At 35.6% G+C, this 22909-nt stretch overlaps 1 protein-coding gene across 1 annotated transcript in view; it reads right to left on the bottom strand.

Annotated features, from left to right (window-relative positions):
* POLN (DNA polymerase nu) overlaps positions 1 to 22909 on the bottom strand; it is a 91145-nt gene that overhangs the window by 6893 nt on the left and 61343 nt on the right. The window contains exons 20-22 of the mRNA XM_071447389.1: positions 20867 to 20977; positions 16737 to 16815; positions 5861 to 5928 (exon numbers count right to left, since the gene is read on the bottom strand). Of these exons, the coding sequence (XP_071303490.1) occupies positions 5861 to 5928; positions 16737 to 16815; positions 20867 to 20977 (258 nt within the window). The remainder of the gene's footprint in view (positions 1 to 5860; positions 5929 to 16736; positions 16816 to 20866; positions 20978 to 22909) is intronic.

A 22909-nucleotide genomic window follows, 5' to 3' on the forward strand; every position in this document is an offset into this window, starting at 1 on the left:
GTCACTAAAAAACAGAACCACAGTGTCTAAATAAATCTGTCTCTACCACTCCTAATTTTCTGTTTCTTTTCTAAGATTTAGACTGGAGACTTTGGGGATAATGATTATTTCTGTTCAGTCAAGAATCTAGTATATCTAGGGCACATAAATTATTAATTTTAAAATGTTCCTTTACAGCCAGCCATGCATCTGTAAAATGCTGTTCTCCCAATCTTTGCAAGTTTTCTCTCAAAAGCCATAGTCAGCAATTAGGAAAGCTGTTGATTATACTCATCTTGAAATGCTTTGTAAGCTAAGTATACATGCTAAAATATTGTGTATAAAAAATGGTGACAGCAAAGTTAAAAGAGTATAGAGGAACTGAAATTTTAACATATGTTTTACTGTATATTAGATTTTCTTGATACTGACCAGAATAAATATGCTTATTGAAAGTGCTGTGAATGGGAACAAAGATAAGACACGCATGCCTGCTGTGGAACAAAAGCTTATTTGTCCCTATCAAACTGAAGACATTTTTCAAGTGCACTCACCTATGAAATTATGACTCTAGAAACATGTCAAAGCTGGCCAGACATATGATCTATGGAGCAGGGATTTTTGCAAATTGAAAGCTATCTAGAGGCATCTTTAGTTTACACACCAGTGTTTTCCATGCTAGAAAACAGCATCTCAGAGGACAGAAAATGTCACTAACTTGTGATGACCAGTTCATTCTTTTGTTCTTCTGTTCCTGCAGTCCCCTTTTGAACATGTGCACGTTTTTATGCAGTTGCCTCAGTACCAAGTAAGCATAAAATGGCAGCAGAATAAAGTGAAATTTCATGTAATCTGTATGTGAGCCAAAAATGTGTACTGGCAGATGTTAAAAAAAAAAGTCTAAGATAGTATTCTTTGGGTAGCAAGTGATCTTAATACCAACATAAATAGGTTTAATTGATATTGATTGTTGTTCTGGTTTTTCTTTTTGGTTGTGTTTTGTTATTTGGGGTTTTTTTTTGTTTTGGTTTTTTGGTTGGTTGGTTGGGTTTTTTTTGGTTTTTTGGTCTGTTTTTTTTTTTTTTTTTACTGGTCATTTCAGTGTTCTTAAATTTAAGGTAAGAACTTCAGCTGAAATGTTTCATACCTGGTAAAGTATTAGAAAAATTGTTTCAAACTCTACATTGTACATGTATCAAGAATACAAACAGATGCAGAAATTCTTTAATTCTATCAATACTGCATAATTATAAATGAATTCTAAAAAAAACACCTTTAAATATTACTCTAATGCACTTTGCTATTGAACACAAAGCACTGGAATACATCTATTTCCCCAAAAAGATGTTATTTCAAGTACCAAGTATCTTTCATTTAATTATCACTAATGGATGCAATCAAGCAGAGAGAAAGGCATAGAAGAGTCCACAGTAATTGCCACTGGCAAAGTTCACATTTCAAACTCACCAGCTATTTATGGAACACACATTAGAAGCCAGATTCTACAGTTGTAACTACAGGTATCCCTGGACCGTAAAAAAAAAAAAAAAATTGGCTTTTCTTCCCCACAAGGTGTGTTCCCCCTTTTAGCTGTAATGCATTCAGCATAATCCAAGGCCAAAGAGGCAGTTCAAACACAGCATGGAGCACCAGTGTCAGAAACAGTCTCACAAAATGAAAAATTGAGTTCTGCCAATCCTAAATACTCTTCCAGAGTCTCTACACAGACTCACAGTCTGACTTGGGGACAGACTGACTACCTGATTACACAGACTTCAGGACTCAGAGACACTGAGCCGCCCTAGATCCAAGAACCCAGTTTTTGGCATTCCCATGATATCATCTGCCTTTCTGCTTCCTGGGCTGCTGGAGAGCTCAAGATGTGAGGAAGCCAGACAGGCAAGCTGGCCAGAAACCAGGCAGATTATTGATGGTAAAGCTGAGAATCTTCTGCCCAAGCAAAACGAATTTCTGCCAAATGTTTTGATTTGAACTTCCCAAGCACCCTCTAATAGGAAATTAGGAGTTTAAAAAGCTCTTTTGCTGTCATGTTCTTGCCCTAAACAGAGAATTGAAGGAAACAATATTCCATATCATTGATGAAAATTGCACTATTCAGAGTACTATGTGCTTCATTGTATTTCAAAGTATGTCAAAGCTTGGGTAGTCAAAACCTTATTATAAATAAATGATGTTCTGCCTTGTCCATTCAGAGTGAGCCATATGTGTACCATGAAACTGTGGGCAATGGAATCTTTTTGAAGAAGGTATTCTTCCAAAATACAGATGAGACCTTGAGATGACCCACCTCATGCAGTACTTTGTGCAGAAGTAGATCAGAAAAAAAGAACACTTCTTTGCTTGTTTGCTTGTCCTCTTGTTTATTAGATTCAGAAGATTCCAAATCATTTGTGCATTATTTAGATGCACTATAAATGGCATTTCTGTATATTGTAAAGTCCTGGAAATTCTTATACGAAGTCCTATGCAAGACTAAAGAATGTGCCAATACTACAATGCCTTGTGGCAATTTTCAGCTGCCATTCAAGAGAATCTAAGAAGCAAAAGGACATTTTAATGTTGTGAAGCAATTCAAAAGAGACTCTTCCATCAGGGAAATGCTGCTGAGAAGGCTTATATCCTGCATTATGATCTTATGAAATAATACTATTTACCTTTATGTTCTTAATTTATAAATCTTAAAAATATTTTAAGTTTCATATTCATTCTACAAACAAGAAAAAGGAGACATATATTTGTTGATGCTTTCCTGAAAAAGTAGATCAGAAGCATGACTGGAATCAGAATGCAAACATGCTGAATAGTAGACCAGTACTTCTTGGATCACATTAAATGCAGGAGAATAACACAGCACTGAAGTGTAATCCATTAAAACCCTCCAACACTGCTCTTTAGCTTCAAGTCCACGTCCTTCCCTTTACTGAGCTTTGTGACTGTACAACTGAGATTTCTCTCTGGATCATTAAACTGCTGGCTGGAAACTGCATGTCAGCAGATTCTGTAATTTAAATTTTCTGAATGGACAAAAGCTCATTAGATATGTAAAGACAAAGCTGACAGCTAAAGATTATTGGCAAATAAAAGCAAAAAGAGTAAGGATTTTTAAAAAGGGTGAGAGAACTTTAGGTAAAGAGATGAAAACTCTATTTGGACTTTCAAAGCACTTAAGTGAATTAGGAACACACATCCTACTGACTCCTCTTTGGTTTAACTCTCAGATATCTAATCTGTTACCTTACTTAGCAGCTCCTGAAATAATTGGAAAATATTAGGAGAAAAGAGTGTTCCTATTTAGTTTCATCTGAAAGGAATCTAGGTCAACTGTTCTCAGGCTGCTCTGTGATGTGAACTGAAACCATTCCCACCAAGGACTGGGACAATAGGGAGATGTGCTTCAGCACTGCTGCTGGCTGCAAGTGAGATGCCAGAGCAGATCCACACTCTCTCTGCTATTCAGATCAAATAAAATCCTCATTAATGACTGAAGAATCACCAGATTTGGACCCTTTTAGGACACCTTAGATTAGTTCTTCTACCAGTAGCAGAACTACTTGCAAACCATGGTCAGGGAGGTTGAAAGGAACCTTTGGAAGTTACCTGGTCCAGCCCTGCTGCTCAGAGGGGGCACCTCGAGCTGGTTGCCCAGGACCTTGTCCAGATGGCTTTTTTACATCTGCAAGGATGAGACTCCACAACCTCTCAGGGCAACTTGTGCCAGTGCCCAGTCACCCTGAGAGTAAAACAGTGTTCCCTGATCTACAGAGGGAACCTTTTGTGTTTCAGTTTGTGCCCATTACCTCTGGTCCTGTCACTGGGCACCACCACTTCCTCTATGCCCACTCCCTTAGGATATATACATTAACAGGATCCCCTGAGCCTTCTCTTCTCCAGGCTGAACAGTCCCAGGTCTCAGCCTGCCTTCTCCCCCCAGATCCTTCATCATCTTTGTCATCCTTTGTTGCACCTGCTTCAGTCTTTTACTGGGAAGCCCAGAACCAGATGCAGTACTCCAAGTAAGGCTCTCCCAGTGATGAATAAAAAGGAAGGAAATCAATATCTCAGGTTGGTCTTTTGTGTAAAGAATAAGACAAGTTATCATTCTTCTGTTCTGACAGGAGTATATCTGAAAGTTCCTGTAATGCAGAATTTCCTTTTTTTCTTTGGCTCTTAGGGCAAAGTGGAGACAAATTGAAAAGTCAGTCTTCAATCAGCAGAATGAAACAAACTTCCATCTTGAACACTCAAGTTTGGCAGCCTATGCTAAGTGCAATGACAATTTCCAAAGTATCTCATACCTCAAGACTGCCCAAGTCCATTTTATAAAGGTCATCTTAGCAACTTCAATTATAGGATTATAACTTTGAGGCACAAGAAGGAATTTACAGGTATGTTTGTTCTGCACCCTGCAGCTAGACCTGGAGATCACCAAACTAATTACTACACAGTCTAAACATGAGTATTTGAATTGCACTCTTTCTGCATTTTCAGAAGAAAGCCTCCAGTCATCATGTTTCCATAGTGGGATAATGTATTACTATTATTCATATGATAGCTAGAGGTTTTTTTCTGTTATACTTGAAAAGTATTGATTTTTCTGAATTTGCTACAAATTCAGACTAGTAATGGAGATCTAAATTTGACCCAATGGGGGCAGAATCTATGATTTTCTATATGTATAATCAACCATGAATCATTTTTATATTTTGGGTATAATATTAGCTCTATACTTTATGCAAATTGATGCAAAATAAGATAATAAAAATCCTTCTATGCTGTCCTACAGATGTCTTTCAATGCACTACACTTCCTAACTCTGAAACTATGTCACTTTTAGACATTTTCTGAACAGATATTGCAATCTCCTACAAATTGTATATATTTTTATAACTTTAAAACTGATTTTAATTCCTGTATTTAGAGGTCAAATGTTAATATATTAACTTAATTCATTACAATGCCCTGAATATATTGAGCTGAAATACTTCCCAGGTAGTTTGTTTAGATTAGATAGAGTTTTAATGCTCTCATTCTGAACTAATATTCACAAGAGGGATCAGTGATGAAATGAGACTAATATAGCAGATTGCACTGTTCAAATGAATGCAGCACGGGAAGGTGAAATTAATTTTTTATTAAATGCTTGTGCTATAATGGAAGGTATTTCTTGTATTGGTTAATTTAAAACAGTTTTGGTATTGGCTAATAAGTTTAGCCAAACATTTTGTTGAGCTTCAAACTAGGCCAATGTTTGTGAACAAACACTTGGTGCCTACAGGAATAAATCCCCAATTTACTGGAGAAGAGACCCAACAGTCTGCTATGTGCCCTCACTTGCTAAATTTGTACCAGATGCTGACACAAACTCTGGCTTAGGGAATAATGTCTGGAAGTAAGCCAGATGAGAGGATAGAAACATAGGTACAAACCTTTACTAACCTTAATCTTGAGAGTGCCATCATTAAGGTTTCTTAATACAAAAAAGCAGTAAACTAACTTAGAAATTACAGTGTTGTATAATCTTACATGAAGAATGGAATACTTCTTTATGTAACAGCCCCTAATCTAAAGTACTTCAAACTGGTTTATTTTCCTCTAAAACCTTGGAGGAAATACTATTTACTTTTACAGGATTCACACAGTGGATGATGAAATCTTGATTAAAAAACTAAATACAAATAATCATGCTAATGAATTCCAAATGAGTATATCACATTTTATCTACATACGAGCCAGTGGTGGAAGACATTCAGAAAAATCTGCTTAGTATACATTTTCTTACTTAAGAGAAGCAATGCACTTCTTCTCACTACATTAGTTCTTTATTCTCTAAGAGGAAAAGAGCAGGAGAGATTGTATTTACCTGAGAATTCCTGGATTTGAGAATCTTCTACTTCAAACAACAATTCGTCATGGATCTGAGCAATTAACCTGAAAAATTGCAGAGATATCAGATAATATATGCAAAAAAAATTTAACAGTGCTTTCCATTCATGGATAAGTTAAAGTGAAAATAAACATCCAAAGAAAATTTAAAAATCATTAATAGACTTAAGAATTGCCTCTCCCTGTATTCTGGAAACATGAAAGCCATAGTGGTAAACCCAAATTGTGCTTGCCAGCTTATAAATGTCATTCAGGGATTTGATGCCATAACAAGCTATCACTTAAAACCAACCTAATTTGCAGAAAAATACAAGAAATTATGGAGACAGACGATGTTTGGTTAATATAGTTTGGTTTTTTGAATCGGATATAAAGAAGTTCTTCCTCATGATGGTGGTGAGGCACTAGAACTGGTTGCTCAGAGAAGCTGTGGATGCCCCACCCTTGGCAATGTTCACAGCCAGGTTGGATGGAACTTGGAGGAACCTGGTCTAGTGGAAGGTGGCCCTGCCCATGGCAGGGGGTTGAACAAGGTGGTCTTTATGGTCCCTTCCAATGCAAACCATGCTGTGATTCCAGGATTTAAATTAAATGTCATTTGTAGACTTTTCTTAATACTTTTTCTTAATAATAGCAGTTATTCAAGTAAATAATTCTTTACAAATGGCTGAAACATCAATATGGTTATGACTTATAACTTTTCACAGCTTCTTAAGATAGTTTCACACTGCCTTAAATTACAGTGTGACATTGACTAACAGTGTGGTGAGCTCTAATAATAGATCTTAAATTATTAGTCACTTACAACACAGTCAGAAGCAGAATGAAACAGATTAACATATTTTTAAAAGGAAATTAGGACACAGGACACAAAAAAAGAAATAGATGAAAAGACCAGGATCATCTGTAGCAGGAGAACACAGTTACATGAAAAGTTGTAATTTCTAATTCAAGTAAATTAATTAAAACAAGAATATCCTGATAACCATTGAAATGACATGCAAAAGGTACAAATCAGAACAGTGAATATTAAAGATGAATAAACAGTCAATCAATTGAATAAGTGAAAATAATTGCATTTATTAAACCAGTGCAATAAAAACACAATAGACTGATTATTGTTTGTTCCAGAGTAGTGTCTCATGCCTTCAGTCAGGATTAAAGCACCATATATTCTGAATATTTGGTAAGGAAAAGTCCTTTCTTAGAAGAACTTACAATATACATAAAAACTTAATTATAAATTTTTCAGGATTTAGGAATGAAAGAATAGGATTTTCAAAACATCTCAGCATTGTAACAACTGATCACCTCACCTCCATGCTAAAAGTAAAACAGGAGGAGCAGGTTTGGACCAGAATTAAGTGCTATCTTATGTATGCCCAAAAACCTGTGGAAGCAATGTAAATTACCTGAAATTTTCTCTCTGGACAGCAAAATAGACTTGACACAACTCTACATGCTCCAGTTCACCAAATGAATGCAGCCCAGCTCCTTTAGCTTAGCTCTCCATGGTGGCTAAAGGACATTTCTGTTTCTCATGCACATCATCCTGAACATCACAGCCCATCAGCTCAGCTGCACTGCCAGTTAACTCAGGAGCTGCCTGGAGCTGCAGAGTTGCATCTGCCCCATCTTACACATCTAGTGATTCATTTGAAGTTCAGGACCATGTTCTCTCTGCTAAATACAGAACTAGAAGTTGGCATTGCTGGTTCTCTGTCTAGCTCTGCTGCTCTCCTAACCAATGCCTTCAGTTAGAAAATGGGAATAATATTTCTGAGATCTAAGGAATGAGTATTTCTAATACACTTCTATTTTCAAATGAAAGATATTACAGAAGATTTAATTAACACTAAACATGATTTCCTAGACTGATGCCAATAATGAAATAGTACACACTATTTCCTCCTTAATCTTCATCAAACAAGATAGATAATTTTTGATGATGTTTTATCTCTTCTTCTTACATGTTTCACAGCAAATAATGAGTTCTGGTCTTGCAGTACAAGGCCACCTGCATTTTTTCAAGCTTGCTTAAGTAATAATGTTGTTTTATCTCTTCTTCTTACATGTTTCACAGCAAATAATGAGTTCTGGTCTTGCAGTACAAGGCCACCTGCATTTTTTCAAGCTTGCTTAAGTAATAACACTTTCATGCAATATGCTGTTCCACAGAAGGAAGCATTCAATTTGACATCAATAAAGATGAAAGAAAAAAATCAAAGCAATTTGTACATTCAAAATTTACAGTTTTCACCATTCCCCTGCATGCACCCACCTAGCCATTGCATAGTCTGAGTGAAAGAAGTTTGAAAAAGCTCCTATACTTTTGCTTAATAGCTTAATTGAATCCTCTTAACTTTGAAGGAATATTGCAATAGCAAGCTCCTCTCATTATCTTGTGCTAAAAGCTATGGCCAACTGGATTAGAAACTGCAAACCAGGCAGACACTAGTACATTTTTAATTCTACAGATGTTAAGAATGCCTTTGATTTAGAAACTAGTATTTTATTAACTATGTTCTTTCCTGACTAAAAATTAGGCATCTTTATTGATGAGTTCACATATGATTTCCTTTACTGAGAAACATGACTTGCATCTGAGCATGCCTGTAGTGTGGAACTAGAAATAGTGCTACAGCCTGAGCCTTCAAATGCAGAAATATTTATGTGAGTGCCAGTCTCAACATGGTTTTTGACACCACTTTAGTGTGCCCAGCAAACAACAGCCATCTTAAACTATTATGCTGCACTATAGGATTTTAAAAAGAAGATATTTTTCATTTTCTTAACACTACATTGATCATTCTTCCAGTTTCCTATAAAGCATTACAGAGACTAAATTCTCAGGCCTCCAGTGGATCAGCCCAGCCATTACTACTGTATCATAATCATATTAATAAATTATATATGCCAAAACTAATTAAACTGTTCTCAATAGATTTTTTCATAGTATTCTATTCATGAAGCCATATTGTTAGAGCATATCTTTCTGTAGTACCAGGCCAGCTGTCTAATAAAACAACTAATGAAGATTTTGTTTATTACTGGAAATCAATATATTCCAGGTTTGGACTACTCTGTTCTAAAGTACAGAATTTGAAGGTTTTCCATGACTACTTCAAACACCTAGAAATTATTACACTATTGAACTGACCTCACCAAAACAGCTGTCACCTTATTAGTGAGCAACTGCATTTTTCTTTATCAATAAAGGAAACAACTTTCTGTCTAAACTCAAAAGAAGAGCACTGTGGCATGACATGCTGCAGGCTCCAGTGCAGGTATGTTCACTAGAAGAGGCCAGTGTAGGAGAGGGGAAAAAGAAAGACGGGATTATCATAGTAGTGTTCATCAGAAGGAGGTTTTTAACAGCAACATGCAGCGCTTCAGGATGTTGGAATGTGCCAAGAGATGCTCAAACTAATTAAATTCATGCTTCTTCTGCAGACAAGGGACTAAGGCTGGTTCTGACCTAGATGTTCTGAGCTCACACTTGGAAAACCCCAGCTCTGTGTGGTGGCTTTGTGGCGGTGCCACCTCCCAAAACAGCTACCTGAAGTTAGGCAGAGATTAACCCTCTGTACATTTTTTATATAGTTTTTGCATCACTGGGGAAATTTTTACTGCTGTTAGCAACACACCAAAGCATAACATGGTTTAGCTTTCCAGATTGGTCTGTAGAAAGATAAAATAAAATATAAACCACCAACAGTTTAGTGGTGGAGTTGGCAGTGCCAGCTTAACAGTTGGACTCAATGACCTTAGAGGTGTTTTCCAACCTAACTGATTCTATGATTATTACATTGAGCTGTCTGTTTGAAGAATTTGAATAGAAAATAAATTATAATAAGGTTTAAAACTGGGCAACTGGAAAAGCTTTAAAAAAGAGGGTTTGATCATCATGCACAACATAGCAGGACTCAATGATCTTAAAGGTCTTTTCCAACCTAACTGATACTATAATTCTGTAAGGAATTGAGGGCACCTTATTCTCACCAAGAGCCTTCAAGCTGAGAGTCCAGACTAAAGTTTAAGATGGTTCCTGCTGGACACTCCTACATCTTCAGAAAAAAAGTGGTGCAGGACAAGGTCACAGGTCTGATTCTGAACTAGAGCACACCAGTGTAAAATTTCCACAACGTATGACATATTTTAACTTGAAGAGATACTGAAAATTAAATCGTATTTGAACAAGAGATTTCCTAAAACAAAAGGATGGTCTTTGGAGAAGGAGTGAAGAAGATTAATTATTTGAAATCCATTATAACTTAATGGTTGGAGTAAAAAATTCTAGTGAATAAAAAACTATAATGAATCTTGAGAATTTAAAACAATGTTAGCAGTTAAGTATTTATATATGAACAATAAAAATATAAACATTGAAGAGTTACTAAAAGTACAGTGCTTTAAATAGGGCATTAATGATCACTTGGTAGAATAAACTTTGAAATACTTCTTTAAAATAGTCTCTAAAATATTTTTTAAATATTTTAAAAATATTTCTAATTTTCTATTTCTCACAAGGTTTTCATCTCATTTTAAAAAGCACTATGCCTCTGACCAGTGAAATGAAGGTCATACAACAGTATCAGATTTTATACCCCAAAGATTACTATCTTTGTCTCTCATCCTATGATCTTCCCCTTTTTTGATATAAGCAAATCAATCAATAAAATAATAATCCAACTAGTAACACCACATTTTTTGTTTTGAATTTGAAACCTATAAATGCCTAATGGGAGACTTCAAAATTGCAGATATGGGAGTACACAGTTAAAAGCTATGTGTAAAAAGTTTAAAAATAAACCCAAAAAGCATAAAAACTGTTAAATGGTTAGGAAACAAAAAGATTAAAACAATAAGGTATTTTTAAATCAGACAAATGGGGGAATATGGAAAAAAAATGAAACCCAATCCATCAAAACCAAAAAACAAATGGAAATATGTTTCATGTTTTTTAAATAAAAAAATTAATCACTTGAAAAATTGACACATTCACACTTAATAAATTAATATTTAATAAAATAAAATTTTTAATAAAATAAAATATTGACTAAAAAGGCACATAATGAAATACTTTGCCAGAAAAAGCCAGAATGGTCGTTCATTTAACAAACACTTGCACGGATGTCAAGAATATTTAGAAATTATGACATACAATGATTTTGGTGGAAGACTTTTAAATCCTACATTTCAGAACTTAGACTCATCCCCACAAGCAGAGGAAGACGAAAATCTGCAGACAGACAGACAGACAGACATTTGTACTCTCTACAGATCTTACACCTCCCTCCTGGAGCATCTGTTACTGGCCACGCTCAGTGATAATGGACCAGATGGAAGCTGGATCCAATTCCTCTCAGAAATATCCATGCTCCCTATACTGAAACACTATTCATTTATTTTCTGATACTACTAACACTACCTGTTGGGTAATTGTGCCACAGTTTCCCCACAGAAGCCCACAGATTGAAGGGCACACAATGCCTATTGTCATGTAAGAAAGGAACAAGATTATTAGCATATTGTAATATTTTCTAGAATTTTTCCTTTTAAAAATTTTTTTGAGGCTGCACCTATGTGGATTCCTAATGTTGTAATATAAAAGTCATAGCTCAGGATACATCATGCCTGAATAGATGTTACTTGCATTAACTTTAAGCTACCTCTCTCAGTGTTTTCATTATAAAGACCAAATTATTTTAAAATTTTTACCATAAAAATTCAGCCAGCCTGTGAAATGGGTTTTCTCAGCAGCTACATCATGAAGAGTAGGAAACTGAACAGATGGCTAATTAAAGATAATAGAATTTTTGCATGTATCCAAAATGTTTGAAAACATACAAATCTAAAAGGTGACCTACAAAAAGGTTTTATAAATGAAATATATTTATTTGTATTGAATGTCTTACATAAAGGAATAGTGAAAAACCTGCTAAATCATGCATGTCCCTTTTGGCTGTGATATTTCAGCATTTTAAATGTACTTGGCTCTTTCTATAAAGAATAAATTAGTCTGATTTGCTCTGGCTCACTGAGCATGAAGTGTTCAGGTAACAGCTCACCATCTTGTGGATACATGCAAAATACTGCTTTGGTTGCTTGAGGAAAGTGATGATTTTTTAAAGTTACAGCTTGCATAGAAATTCAATGTTATTTGGCTACTTTGGGAGGCAAAGAGCTACACATTAGACAACAGCTATTGAGAGTGCAATATGACCTCAGAGATTTCCTTCTGCTACAGAAACAAAAGCATTTGTCTGTGAAACAACAATCTTATTCTCCTCTCAAGCAGAATCCAGAATTTATTTTTTCCTTGTGCTTCAATTTCTCCAGTATCAGGCTAAGGATAAAAGTTAATCATCTTGCTACAGTTAATACATTAAGGAAGTTTGGGCACATACTGAGTGGGAATTGTGGGCAGAACACCAGAGCAAAAAGCATTTATTTGAAAATCCTGGTTAACTGCAAGAGAAGAAACGTGAGTAAAAACAGTTCTTTCACTCCTGAAGAAACAGATAGATGGATGTAATTTTTAAGCCCAGAATTAAAGATGATCAACACACATAGCAGCAGCACTACGAATTTTACTTCATTTATTTGTTTGAAACTGTGATGCAATCAGGAAGTTGGGCTTATTAATATGCCCTTTTGTATGAATCTGGGAGATTATAAGCAGTTTATAAAGTAATAATTATTGAATCCCTACACACCTTATAAAAATGCTGCTAGATTCTTGTGTTGTACTAAAACTGAAAGCCACTTTTAAGAAATTAATCATTTTTGATTGATCACATGACTTTTATCTGAAAAAATCCAGGTCACATAAAACAATACTTGTTACTGAGACAATAAGAGCTGTTTCTAACTAATTTAGATATCTGTAGAAGTGAGTTGTATTTACAGCTCACCAGCACAGAAAATCATTAGCTTGATTAAGGTGTTCCTTGAGGAAGACCTACAAAACTCCAACATCCACTGCTATTGAAAAGCAGCTGGGATCAAACAAGAAAATAAACCTTTTCCTTTTATTTGCTGATGGTTTCTCCTTTTCAGATTACTCATTTATATTTGGCCTGTGGTTGAACCTGTCTCTTTAACTGGGCTCCAGACATGCTGAGAAGTAAAGCTGTGTGTTTGTGGCACAGGTCCAGTGCTGAAGGAACAATAATTTCGTGCAAAAGCAGATTTGGTGGATTCACACCAAATTACTCAATAGTTCTGTAGACTTGTTAAAATTCATGTGCATGTTGTTGAGATACTGAGAAGTCCATGTAATATCTGGTAGACTTTGGGTAACATCAATGCTTCTTCAGCTTACAAAATGATAATATGTACAAGCAATGCTATAGGCAGCAATTCTTCCACAATTTGCCAGCACCCTTCTTTCTCACTAAGTTTCCATGTGACTCTCACTGCAGTGATGTTTTAAACACAGAAAAGAATACAACTGTCCATATGAGTTCACCAAGTTTACCTTTGCACTCTCATCAATTCCACAAATCTTTCTTTCAGCTGCTACTGTATGCCTTGATCTCATTTCAAAAGTTTGTCTGCTATCATCTGCCTGCAGGAAACATCATGAGGAGGTTCTGTGGATTGCATCAGATGGGTAAAAAGCTGGCACTCCAATAATTTATGCTAGCAGCACATTTTCAGTGAGCAACTTGGACAGCAGCAGCAAAACATATTAAGAAAGATCTAGGTAATACAGGAGAAGTCTGAAAACTTTTGATTACTTGTCAGCACCACACAAAATGCAGAGATATTAACACTGATGCCAGTAGTCAACCCACACTAATATTAGATCTGTATCATATATATTACATTTAATACTACTTTTCCTGATTTCTGTAAAATTGCTTCCAAGTAATTGATTGCCTTGTTACTGTCAGCTGCGTAAGTTGCTAGGCTAGTATTTGAGTTAGAAGATAAAGAAACATAAAGAGAAAAATGAGATTGTTAGTTGACAGAATTGATCACACTGTTTCATCAAGAACACCTCTCTGATGAAGCATCATGAAAATGTAATTTAATCACCTTTCCTGACTTCCAAATACAGTGTCATATGTGCAAACAAGAACTAAAAATCTACTGACTGCTAGTCACACAAAAATGAAGCTTCACACTATTGGGTCAGAGCTTGCTCACTGCTGAACAGCCTCCAGCACAGGAACAATGAATGAAGTGTTGAGAGTGAAGACTGCAAGCATACCTGCAAACTAACACTAAAAACTGTAAGAACTTATTTAGAATTATTTTTTTCTCTATTTCTAAGGTAAGGAAGACAAAATGTTGAGTGTTAGCCAAAACTTAGCTATGCTTAATAGAATACTGTCTCCCAGGGTAAATGTTCATAATCACTTCTAAAGCATGTAAAAATGATATTTCCCTTTGATATGCTGTTCAAAGTGAAAATCCTGTTTCCAAAATTAGAAATTCTAACACGGAAATAAAGACACTTACAGGGGTATGAAGATAGAAGAAAAGATAGTTGTATGCTGTCTTTGGAATGAATATGATCTGATGGAGTGATAATTAGAGATTGATTATGTTTCTTATTTTGGAAGAGCTACTGTACATTCCCACTGTTACAATAGCACCAATTATGTCCACACTTCCTTTCAACAATATTTTTCAAAAGGCTTTATAAAGGATGTTAGAATCATTATCCTGACCTGACTGATAAGAAAATCAAGAAACAGACCACTGGAAAAAACCTAACTGAATGTGACCTGGCAGACAAGCAGAAAAACAATATTTCAAGTTTCAGTCCCATATTCTTTTGGCAAGATCCTTATGACGTTTTCAAATGCCACTGTCCAAGCAGGGAAGTGTTTACAGAATTTACAAAGGCATTGATTGTGCTTTTCTGACAAGCCTGATCTGTAAGTACCTACTAAATATTACAGCAAGGAGCCATTATTGACTACTAAAACACTCTCCTCTAGCAAAGCCATCCAGTTGTTAATGGCTGGCAGAAGTTCAAAACCCCTGTTTAATACAGTCTATCCTTTTTAAATGCCCTTGCAGTGTTGGTCTTTCCCAGCTGTGACATTTATGATAGGAACAAGCAGGATAGGCAGTGATATTTTTCTGTTATCTGGTGTAGCCATTCCCCTATGCTTTCACAACACCAGGAATTTCAACATGTACAGCTCCAATACTTCCCCCATTACCTCCTTAGCCATTTGATGACATTACTTCTTTAAAATAAATAATTTTAGGAAAGAAAAACCCAAGTAAAATTTTCTGTTGAGAGAAAAAAACATTCACAAGCTTAATCAGACATGACATTAGTAGCAAAAAACTTTGGCTTTCTCAGAATTACAACAAACAGGCAGCTGCTGAACCTAAAGATCTGTGTGCCAGGCAGGAACTACAGAATGTAGTATGTCCTTTGCCCTTGCACCACCTCCACTTGCCTCCTCCACTAAAAGCTGTTGGCTGTTCCTCTATCACTCATCTAACTCAGTTATGCCTGCTACTGCTACAGAAATTTTCATCCATGCCACAGCTGACAGATTCTGGGCTCTTCATTCAACTCAGGTAGCAAAATGAATTATAATCAGTGCAGGCAATCTGCCTGGCAGTGTACAATGCAATATGTGATAGTGCATCATCCAACATTTAATACATAAATGTATCATTGTCTGAGTGCAGGCAGGATCTCCACCAAAGAACAATTTCCCTTTTCAGATTTGTACTAGTGGGTCACTTTATTTTTTTTAAATAGTTCAATGGTATTTTGCTTTAAAAGTTGCAAGAACATTTAAGAGTTACTCAGAAGTTGTTTTAATTTTAGCATAGGAATGAGTCCAACTACTTTGAATTCAACAAACTGAACTTTTATTTGTAATTAGAAATTGTATTTTCAAACACTGATCAACTAAGACAACACTGCTGTGTGTAACTGATACACACACCAATACACACAAATTACTTATAGGATTAGATAATACCCATAAAAGTACATTCAGAAGGATAAACCCTATTTCTTTGTACTGAGCTACACACTCACAGAAGTCCTCAATGCATGATTGCTACAGCTAAATTGTTATCATCCTTTCTAGATGCCAACAGAAACATTGATATTCTGCCCTACTTGCACTACTCTGCTTTTGTCTGAACTTCTACTGCACCAATTCATGTTCTACTGGATTGTTTGCTACAAAATCTTTGCATTACCAAAGATGAGAAACCACTTATTTGGAGTTTTTTCTACATATTTGACTTCAAAGTCTCTTTTTATTGCAGCAAATAATAATGTTCAGTGGCTGTCTGGACCAGCTTCTCCACAGGAAAAGCAGACTTCATTATTTCTGCTACTGGCATAAAACTCTTTGAGGACATTCTGTGATCTCCCACCCAACTCTGAGCAGTCACAACAGAAGAGAATCATGATGACCAAGCTTTTCTTTAAAGAAAAGCCATCTATATAAGAATGAAAAAATGTTCATTTATTTTGCTTGAGCACTGGTTTCCTGATTCCTGTTTTTTTTCCCAGCCCATTGAATGTTCGATTCCCACTGTACAATACACTCAAATACAGGAAGGATATGATCAGTAGGCTTAATTTCAAAGGTGCAGAACTACCACTGAATTCGATCTGACTGAGCTTAAATGACCCTGGGGCACTTCAACGCCTTGGGATTCATTTATAGATCCAACCATTTAAGCACAAAGATATAACTTTAAATGTATAAAAGCATTCTGCATGTCCTTGCTTGTTAAAAGACTTGGAGGTACACATGGTAGTCCTAAAGCTGCTTAAAATGCCAGAAACACATTCATTTAAACCAATTCTGTTTTGAAATCAAGAAGTTTTGCAGTCATTCATTACTAACCTGGCTGTTAGAGTTGGAGAAATGACAACAGAGGCAAAAATCTTCACCATAGCCATTTTACAAAGATCAGCTGCAGAACCTACAAAATAAAGTGATCTGGTTTTAATTTAAAGCATGCAAAAAGAAAATGTTCTTTTTGAAACTATGGCATAGAAACAAAAAACATCAGAAGATTCTGAATTATAAAAATTTTCAAAACTAGCAGATCCAATTAATACAATAAGTGAAACATTATAAGATTAATAAATAACAGAGGAAGTAATTACATGTTAATTAAAACTAGAAAATAACAATATGACATCATGTGTTAATTAAAGGTGAATTTGTCATTCATGACTATATGTTGAAAAATTACTTTCTATAAAAAAGGTATGAAATTATCTATCTCTAAGCTTTAATTAAAATTTATCTAATAATCAATTAAAGTTTAATGTCACAAAAGGTCAGAACATTGTTTCAGTGCTGCATTTCAATTTGGAGCCTTAATTTTACACTTTTTCATATTATGTATATGTAAAGTATATTCATTACATTACAGTGTTAAGAGCAGTGGTGCATAAAACAGTGTCATGGCACAAAATAAATTACATATTTCTGGTCATCAAGACAGAATAATTCTCCAGGTCTGCAGTTTGGTGAAGGGCTTTGTTCTGATCCAAACATTTTACACAAAAGATTTATCTGATAAAATATAGAAACAATCCTTTGAGTAAAGAATGGAAGCCATAATCCTCCTTGTCCCATTAAACATCCTAAATGTCCTAGATCATGGTCATTTTTACAACCCTGTAACTCGATGAATTCTGAATTTTTTCTTCCAAATGATTCAACTTTCAGAATAGGGGCAGAGAACAGCCAGGTAGCCAAGTGACAAGGGTACTCTCCTGAGAGGTAATCAGAGAATCACAGAAATCTCCAACCAGAAGGGACACATAGAGATCATCTGTGGATGCCATGGGACAGAGAGAGAGAAACAGCAAGCGTTTCTCACAGAGGCTTGTGAGAAGTTTTAGGGAGCTGGAAAGATGTGATAACTTGTTGACTAGAAACAATTTGCAGGTGGTGTTTTTCTACTTTATTTTTCTGTTCCTCTCAAGGACAGCGCACGAGAAAGGTGTTTCTGTTAGTTAGCCAATAGAACAGAATCTATCATACCACTCTATAAAAACCACACGGTTCTTTTGAATGAAGCCTTCTTTGCCTTTGCTACGATCCTGCCTCTCGCCTGTTCCTGCCCCGACCCCGGCACAAGAGTGACAATCATCAAGTCCAACTCCCCAACTCCCTGCTCCTTGCAGGACTCTAAATCTGAACCATATGACTGAGAGCATTGTCCAAACATTTCTTGAACTCTGTCAGGCCTGGGGCTGTGACCACTGCCCTGGGGAGCCTGTTCAGTCCCCAGCCACCCTCTGGGTGAAGAACCTTTTGCCAATATCCAACCTAAACCTCCCCAGCACAGCCTCCTGCCATTCCCTGAAGTGACAGGTCCTACAGATGTCACTGGAGAAAGGAGCTCAGCACCTCCCCCTCCACTGCCTCCCTTGAGGAACCTGTAGGCAGTGATGAGGTCACCCCACAGCCTTCTCTTCCCCAGGCTGAGCAACACAAGGGACCTCAGCTGCTCCTTGTAAGTCTTGTCCTCAACCCCTTTCACTGTCTTGGTGACTCTCTGCACAGTCTGACAGTTTGATGTCCTTCTTCTATGGAGGCACCCAACGTGCACACAGGATGTGAGGTGGGGCCACACCAGGGCAGAGCAGAGTGGGACAGTGACTGGCCAGGCAGGCTGTGCCTGATGTCCCCCAGGATACAGTGGGACCTTTTTTTCTAGGGAAGAATATCCAAGAAAACAAGGACAAAGGCTTAACATCTCTTCCTTCTCCACAGTCATCCATGACTGCCTCCTCTGGATCTCATGCACAGACTGTTTTGCTCATTAACTGCACCCAGGCAGACCCTCAGCTGATGATTGAGATGGCAATGTCTGACTGTGGGTTTAGCCTGAAATACCTGTCTTGTTTTCCTGTTCAAATGATGTGGCAAACTACTCAACACATTACAAAAAGGGACAACTGATATAAAAAGTAAGAAAGGCTGTTTCAGCAAAGGTTAGGTAAATATCTTCTAAGTGATTGTGAGAATAAAACTATACTGAGCATTTAGTCCATCACAAAAGATACGTTCTAGATGCATTCCCTATGAAACATTGTAGAGTAATAAAATTTGAAAGGCTTCTCAAAATATTTTTTATTGAAATATTATTTTTAGAGGTATCCTATTTTAAAAAGAAAATAATTTTCCTTTTAAAAAAGAAAATAATTATAAATAAATAATTAAAGATAAAACAAACTGTTTGCTCTATGGGAATAGGTGCAACTGAAGAATAATATGCTGTACAATGGTGAAAACTATTAAACTGGGAAATATTCAAAAAAATAAAAAACACTATGAAAGGAACGTGAGAAACCCAATTGTAATAATTCAAAGCTGCAATTCTACATTTCTTTCGATATTGTCATGCATCTGAAATGTTCTGCTATCAGTTGCTGATATTAAAAACAAAATGTAAACTACTTAAATTAATTAGACTATTAGGCATAACTATAAAACACATATTACATGCAGTTTAGTAAACTAAATGTGATAAAAAGTTTTATAATTTTGAAATTTTTTACAAACTTCAAATACTATCTTATAGCTGAAATCTTAAAATTAAAACATCATGGTAGTCTAAAATTACTTTTTTTTATAAAATTTGGGAATACTGAATATTTTAGAGTTTTTAATCCTTACTTCACCACTCCTTCTAACATTCCATTTTGAGTAACAATTACATTATATTTCATCAGATTTGTCCTCCAGTATCACTTGAACTGACAGCAAAATCTGACAATCTCATTATTGGAGCTACATAGAAGTGAGTGTTCCATAGACAGCCTTGCTCCAGCTCTTGGGAGAGATGGACACAGCAAATGCTGCTCAGGGGGCTGTGTCTCTTTATCAGTGCAACGCTGTGTGCACTGCAGGACTCACAGAATGAGAACCAGAATTAGAATTCTAGACCTGTAGGTATCTTTGCAGAGACAGTACTCAGACTGTCAAACATGACATAAATACTTAAGTCATTTTAAAAATGAAACATTAAAATGAATAATATTTGGAGAGAAAATGATACTTTAAGGAAAAGGAAAATTCAAATAACTTTAGAAGGAGCATGCCATCGCCATGTCTAGAAAGCACTTTTTCCTTGCCTGTAAATTGTACACTTCCAGGGTAACTTAAAGAAAACCCTGTCAGCATCATCCAATTAAAAAAATAATTCTTCTAAGTGACACCAAGGTAGGAGGGATCTCAGTCTTGGGCTGACAGCTCAGGTTTTTTTTTTCTTTGGGTGGCTAAATTCTGTACACACCTGAGCTCCAAGTGACCTAACCAGAATATGTTATTGCATCAGATTAACTAACACATGAGCACAGAATGCTGACTTTTACATTTCCAATCTATATGTAAAATTATGTAAAATGGTTTTCTGTGGAAAAAAAAATACCTTTTTTCTTGCCCTCTACAGAATTATGTTTGAAGTTTTTGCAAAGAATGGGCTGGATTTCAAAACAAATAATAGCAATGCACAATTATTGTAACATTCTGTATTTCTGAAACTAAAGCTACCTGGCAAAATAAAAGCTGGAATCTGTAAGAAATCACAGAAAGAATCAAAGAAAGAATCACTGCAACCCTTCTGGAGTAACAAATTATTAACAAGAACCAGAAAGGAAAGTGTTTAAAGAAACAATGCACCTGAAGAATGTAATTCTAGATATTCTCTCTATACATAGTTTGTATCAATACCTACATTTTACTATCACAGAGCACTGTAGTGCATTAGGACATTTATACTGTTGCTGTTATTAATATTATAATTATTATTATATTATTCTGTTTACTGGCAATTTCCAAGGTAGATGGAATATATAATTTTAACTTCTTTTTCACAGGCAAACTCACGCCTACTCTAGTAGACTACTGTAGTATTCATTCTTCTGAGATTATCAGAGTTGTTGCCTACTAAAGCCAAGCAGGGATAAAGACAGGTGGGTAGAGAGGAAGGTAGGGAGGCAGATCTTTACCTTGAACAACAAAATTTACAGCCTGCCTCTCTGCTTGAGTGCGGAGTTTGTAATCCTGTGCATTGATGTTGGCCAGGGGCCTTTTGCGTCCCATTATGGAAACCACATAACCTTGCAGGATTTAAACAAAAATTACTTTTATGTGATACAGAGTGATTAAAATCAAATTTTAAAAATAATTTTTGAAAATAATACAGATATTTGTAATTATGTGCTGCCTGAGTCAATTTAATATTTTGTTCACTGAAAATAGTCAGAGCTTATTTAAACACTTATTTTGGTGTAAGTATTATTTAATTCAGAGAATTGGTACATGCTATACAAGGAAAACTTTTGTTCTTTAAGGCTGTTAAATTTTTATTAGGAATGTCTACTGATAAACCAGCAAACTCTCTCTGTGGGAGATGAAACTATAAATACCTAGCAGAATTAGCTATCTATTAGCAGCCATAATTAGAGCTTTCCACACAATGAATAGTTTACTTGGGAATAAAAAAGAAAAATCAATTTGTAGAGTAATTAAATCAGTAATTAATATTTCCCAAAAATATAAAATGGGATTTTTTGGGAAAAATTTTTTTTTTTTTCCATTTTCTTTATATAGTATTTCTGTGCTCCTTTCACAGCCAAACCTCCTTAACTCTCGTGTGGTGGGAATTTTTAGTTTAAAATAAACATATAAACATAGTTAAAGCTTTATGTTAGGCCCTATGATGTGTTTTCCTAAAAAAACTCTATTTGGAGCACAAGTGAGAGGAATTGAGATAGGAAAAGAGATATGAGGTTCCTCTTGTCAAAATAACACACACAAACTTAGCTCATCTTCAAAAATAAACTTCTATTCTTATTTTAAGAAAAATGAAAAACCATCCATGTTAAAAATGCATCTTTTCTTTATATTTCTGATCACCTTGACTACCCATGAATCACCATTAGATACCATGAAAATTCAGACTGACATAGTTTCATCTCCTCTGCTGTGCAAGCACAAGCGGTGAGGAGACCTCTTCAAACAAAAAGTTATCACTTTATTATGGACAACACATACCCAAGCTTGTGTGCAGAGGATGAATTAATTCAGCTTTCTCTGAATAAGTGCATTTCCAGGAGGGCTGATACCAAAAGTACCAGTTTTGAAACAAGAAATTGAATTATCAGGAAGTTAGGGTATTCTTTGGCAAATCATTCTTCCCAATTTAACTAGTATTTTCCATGAAAAGCAGCATTTAAAGATGGAATTCTTGAAACATTGTATTCTTAGGTAAAATCAGATTTGCTGCAATATCCTGATTCCTGTGAGGAGTGACTCCTCATAACTGAGCAGCATCCCCAGACAAGCACCATCATTTATGTAACAGTGGCAAAGAAGGTGCCTGGTGTCAATGATTAATCTGCAAATGCATGCCTGAATGAGGCCTTAATGTGGTCTTTTCAATATGTCAATAATTTCATAAAAACAACAGCAGGATAGTAATATATACACTAACAAATATCTTCCTCATAACAGAATTATTTATATGCTTTTGTTGTCTACAAGGAGCATCAGATATTCATAACACTTAAAAAATATTAGTCAGGGCCGTGCTGCTCACCCTTGAACTGCAGATAAGTTAAGAAAAATCACCTTCTAATGAGCTCAATAGGTTAATAGGTTGGAATGTTTTTTGGGTTTTTTTTGGAAAGTTAGAATCCAAGGTGGATTAACAAGAAAAATATTAAATAATATTGATCTGCTGCAGATTTCTAAAGCTTGTACAACCTAAACAGGTTGCCCTTCTACCATTAATGGTTAAAATGGTTGATAGGCAGGAATGTAAGAAGGAGGAAGAAGTAATTAGACAAGGGTGCTGTGATGATTTGAGAGTATTAGTCATGATGTTCCTGTCTACTGAACTCATAAAGGAGATTCTCTTGCACAGAAGTCTGTTCATTGAAATTCATTCACTTTAAAGAAAAGAATGCTAAATTATTTTAAATATACCATAAATATATAATAAATGTGTAATATTTTAGTAAGTATGTTACGTTTGGCTTAATTACAGT

The sequence above is a fragment of the Agelaius tricolor genome, unplaced genomic scaffold (assembly GCF_023055355.1).
Source record: "Agelaius tricolor isolate 1412-34295 unplaced genomic scaffold, bAgeTri1.0.p SCAF_24, whole genome shotgun sequence".
Taxonomy (NCBI): domain Eukaryota; kingdom Metazoa; phylum Chordata; class Aves; order Passeriformes; family Icteridae; genus Agelaius; species Agelaius tricolor.